Source organism: Mauremys mutica, chromosome 1 (assembly GCF_020497125.1).
Source record: "Mauremys mutica isolate MM-2020 ecotype Southern chromosome 1, ASM2049712v1, whole genome shotgun sequence".
Lineage (NCBI taxonomy): Eukaryota > Metazoa > Chordata > Testudines > Geoemydidae > Mauremys > Mauremys mutica.
This window is the reverse complement of record NC_059072.1, coordinates 93828758-93833119: the sequence shown is the minus strand read 5'-3', so window position 1 is coordinate 93833119 and position 4362 is coordinate 93828758. Positions and strand designations below refer to the sequence as shown.

The following is a 4362-nucleotide window of genomic DNA, read 5'->3' as shown; positions in this document are numbered from 1 at the left end:
TATTCCCTGTGCTGTACTGATCCCGGAGCCCGTTTCTGGCCAGGCTCAGTCGGAGGCGCGGTGAGGCCCCGCCCCTGTCTCTGCGTGACGTCACTTCGAGACAATGCGGCATGGTGTCAGTGTGGCATATAATATAGTCCCTGTATTACTTCTGCCGCGTGTTCGCTAGCCCCGACCTCTGCCGTGTGCGAGACCAAGAGACTTGGTGTCTTTAGCCAGGCGGGGGAAGTCAGCTGGGCCCAGAGCCTTTCCAGTCGCACAGGCAGTTTTGAGCGCGCGGTGAATCAAGCGGAAGGATACAGTGTTACCGGATCTCATTTTGTTAGACGCAAGAAGGCGGGCGCTATATAAGCGGGGAGCGCGGGCCGCGCCCTCTCATTGTCTGTCTGTCTAGGGCTGTGTGAAGTTGTGTGCGTGGGCGCAGCTCGGACCCACCCACGCCGCCGCCGCCGCTGCCATGGCTTCGTAAGGGCGGCAGGGCCAGCAGCGGCATCGGCCAGTGCAGCGGGCGCAGCAACAGCAGCGGCGTCCTCGGCCCATCCCCGGCGTCTGCAACCATGGCGTGAGTACGGGGGTGGGGGCAGGGGACTAGGGAGCTGAGAAGGCCTCCCCCATGTTGGCGAATGGTTTCTGCCCGGTCGGGGGGTGGGGGCTGAGAATGGTGTAGTCCGTAGCGAGGGAGTTAGCCTCTCGCGAAGGCGGGGGGGGGGGGATGGTACGGTCCCCTCGAGACGTTCTGAACGTTCCGTTGCGCGTTTCCATCCCCTGTTAGGGGGGAGAGCGAGTTGCGTGTGTGTGTGTGGGGGGGGGGGGGAGGGGAATTCCTGTGATCCTTTTAGCCCAGGGAGAAACCATTCCTCACAGGCAGGGCAGGAGCGGTCCATCCTGGATATGGGGGAGGGGGGTGTCGGCACGTGAGTCTGGAGCCTCGCGCTCTGTCTCGCCTCCTCTCCACCCCGAGCCCCTGGAGGCGCGCGGGTCCCCAGGGCTCTGCTCTCGGGCGGAATCCTGCGGCTGCCATCGCAGAGGAGGCTCGTTCAGCCTCTCACCCAAGTTCCCCACTATTATCCCTGCCTGGGTTTCCAGGCGACAGCCCGTGTCATCCTTAAATGTCCCCTTTGTGTCTTTGCAGTAAGAGTTCCCCTTCCCTGGTCACTGGCTGGGACTCCAAGCTATTTAATGCCGCTCTGCCCCTGCGGATTCTGGGCAGGCTCGAATCTGTTAGATGCCAGCTGCTGTCGGGAGTAGCCCCAGTGGAAACGTGGCAGGATGCACAAAATGGCTGCCTATTTATAGGGTGGGGAAGAGGCACGCGGGCAGGAACATGAAATGGCTGCAGCTTGGCATAGGCGCATGAGTCCTGCTATGTATGAGTCACAGCGGAATGGTGGGTGTGGCTCTAGCAGTAGAGATGACCATATTTGGTCCTGAGGAAACTTGAGTGGCCCTTTTGTTAAGATTTAATGAGCACCATTTTAGTAGTTACCAGGTGGCACTGTTGTGGGGATAGGATTCTGAGACGGGCAGGAAGGTGTCAAAATGCAAAGAATGTGTCTGACAGGAAAAGTGAGATCCTGAAAAGGCGAACAACCCTAGTCTGCTTAGTGTTCCATAACATGGTTTTGCTAGTGGATTTTTTTGTATTTAAATTAACATTTTTACACTGGTAGAGAACATTCAGTATTTAAGTCAAATCAAAAACAAATGGCTACATCTGCTATATAATGAATGATCTTTTATCTCTGCTCCAGGTTTTTCAAAGCACCTCACAGCAGCATTGCTGTAATTGACAAAGACACCTACTCATCTACACTCTTTGACAAAAAAGCGTTAAAACTTGACCAAGATGAACCTCTTGAACAACGAGATGCTGTTGGGGGGTTTCCTAACCCCCTTCAACCAGTGGTCTTTGGTGGCTGAGGAAAGCCTAGGACTTCTAGATGACTACCTGGAGGTGGCCAAGCCCCTCTGTTCGCATGGGTTCTCCAGCGACAAGGCTAAGGCAGTCTCCTCCAACTGGCTGGCTGTGGATAGTTTGGGCAAAAACACAGATAACAGCCAGGGTAAGGCATTACTTTATTCACACAGGAAATATATTGGCTTGGATCAGTTTAGATTAGGTGTTCACATCAGGTGTCCTGTCAGGAAGTATTTGCATATCACTTAACGTTCTGCCATTGTTGTAATTAACCAGTGAGCTCTTTAAGTGGATGAAACAGCTGTGTCTGTTTAGAATCAAGAGCATCTTCCTCCATGTTCCACATACGGTTCAGAAACCTATACTTTGGGGAAGGATCCCACAAGATGTGGGAATGTTGCTGTCATTTGCTTTCACTTATCTCTTAGTCTCTCCTTAAACACTTCAATTCCAATGTAGAGATTGGAGGAGCCAGAGAGAAATGGAATGTCATAAGTCACTCTCAGGGTTTTGTCCTGTGTAGTAGAGCCCTGTAACCCATCCCAGACAAATGACAAGTATCAAGTAGAAAAACAACCCAATCCTCTTGGAGTCAGGTTGGTGCAGCTTCTTGGTTCTGCCAGAAACCTCATTCCACAGTACAGTGAGTGGCATGTCAGAGTCTCTCACATGCTAGTGGGTGGCAGGATTAGAGCCACGAAGCTGCTGATGCATGCAGCCTCTTCATGCCACAAGAGGCAGATAAGAGAGCTGACCCCTTGGGCATGAAGCAGTGGTGGTGCTGGATTGAGGTTAGGTTAGAAAATAATTTGACCCTCTCAGGATTAAGTAGGCTTGGGTCCAGTCTGGGTCAGACTTAAAAATTAGGCCTGAGCAGGTCTCTTCTGTGCAGAACGTGTGAAAGTGATGGCGGCAGAATCTGCTGCAAGTACTAGATTTGTCAAATTAGCATATGAAAAAGTTTAGCAATGAGGGAATGGATGGAGGGGGAAAAATACGCAAAACATTTTGTATCTGGAGTTTTTTCAGAAGGCTTGAGTTGATTATGTGTGTGAGACTGTTGTACCTTTATGGTAATTAAGTTTCCTTGTGTTGCAGAGGATGCCTTCTCAGGCATGGATTGGATGGTGGAGAAGATGGATCTGAAGGAATTTGACTTTGATGCCCTGTTAGGAATGGATGACTTGGAAGCCACCGTCTCTCCAGACGAGCTCATGGCCACGTTGGAAGACTCGTGTGATCTATTAGACCCTCCTACCCAGGAAATTGACACCAAGGAACCTCCACTGATAACTGACCCAATTATCCATCACCCTGAATCTCCAATTGGAGTAGATCAGGTGGCCTCACTCACCCTCCTTCTGTCTCTTCCCCTCTCCCCAGGGTCCCTGACTTCCACTCCAGACCATTCTTTTAGTTTAGAGCTAGGCAGTGAAGTTGATGTACTGGAAGGAGACAGAAAGCCAGAAGCCACCACATTTGTGGTGGTGGTCCCCAAGTTGGAGAAAGAGGAGGAAGCCCACTCAGATGATAGTGGAATATGCATGAGCCCAGAGTCTTATCTGGGGACCCCCCAACACAGTCCAACCACCTCTATAGAATCTCTCACTGACAGCCAGTTTGCCACAGACCCCATTTGTGAATCTGTGCGGCCCAAACCATATGATCATCCTGCCGAGAAGATCGTGTCAGCAAAGGTAAAGGGAGAAAAAAGAGCTGATAAGAAACTGAAGAAGATGGAGCAGAATAAGACAGCTGCCACACGTTATCGGCAGAAGAAGAGGGCAGAACAGGAGGCACTGTCTGGGGAGTGCCGAGAGCTAGAGCAGAAGAATGAGGCACTGAAGGAGAAGGCAGATTCCCTGAGCAAAGAAATCCAGTATTTGAAAGATTTGATTGAAGAGGTCCGCAAGGCCAAGGGCAAAAGAGCTAAAGTCCCTGAATAGGGTAGTCAGTAGAAGTTTTATGTGCATGTACATAAGAGCTTGATGCTAAAAGTTGTGTATTACTGCCTAATAAATTATTTAATAGTAGTTGGCTTTTGTGTGTTTTGGGGGGGGTGCATTTGAAAGACTAGACCAATTTTTCTCACTACAGTCCCTGGCTGTCTTTATAACCAAGAGTTTGGTAGTCTCCTGGACTCACTAGCTAATGGAATGGAGATACTATACAGTATAGAGCTGCTACTGGTGTAGCATTCAGGGAATACAAGCAAACTGGGATAGGGGTTTGGAGGGGAGGACAAGTGGTTTCTAATTTGGAAGACCTGGAATATTGTCACTTCCCAAATGCACTTGCTGCTTGGCACTGTTTTCAGGTGTTGGCCCTTAATCTACTTGATTGATTCATTTACTTGTGACCTATGCCAGCCCTGAGTCAGTGCACATGATACAGTAGTCCTACTGGAAGACTCCCATGAGCTAGGACACAACTGCAATCTTGAA

General features: G+C 50.4%; 1 protein-coding gene across 1 annotated transcript; it reads left to right on the top strand.

The window, feature by feature from the left end:
* The first annotated feature begins 374 nt into the window (after nt 1-374).
* ATF4 (activating transcription factor 4) lies at nt 375-3951 on the top strand. Its single transcript, XM_044989961.1, has 3 exons — nt 375-562; nt 1752-2063; nt 3017-3951. The coding sequence occupies exons 2-3, from the start codon at nt 1847-1849 to the stop codon at nt 3862-3864; spliced, it is 1065 nt and encodes a 354-aa protein (XP_044845896.1). The 5' UTR covers nt 375-562; nt 1752-1846; the 3' UTR covers nt 3865-3951.
* Nucleotides 3952-4362: the final 411 nt, after the last annotated feature.

Bases quoted from the DNA above. Each gene is read 5' to 3' on its own strand.
- ATF4 (XM_044989961.1), top strand. From the start codon at position 1,847: ATGAACCTCTTGAACAACGAGATGCTGTTGGGGGGTTTCCTAACCCCC. The intron at 2,064-3,016 runs GTAAGGCATTAC...CTTGTGTTGCAG, and splicing joins AAACACAGATAACAGCCAGG to AGGATGCCTTCTCAGGCATG.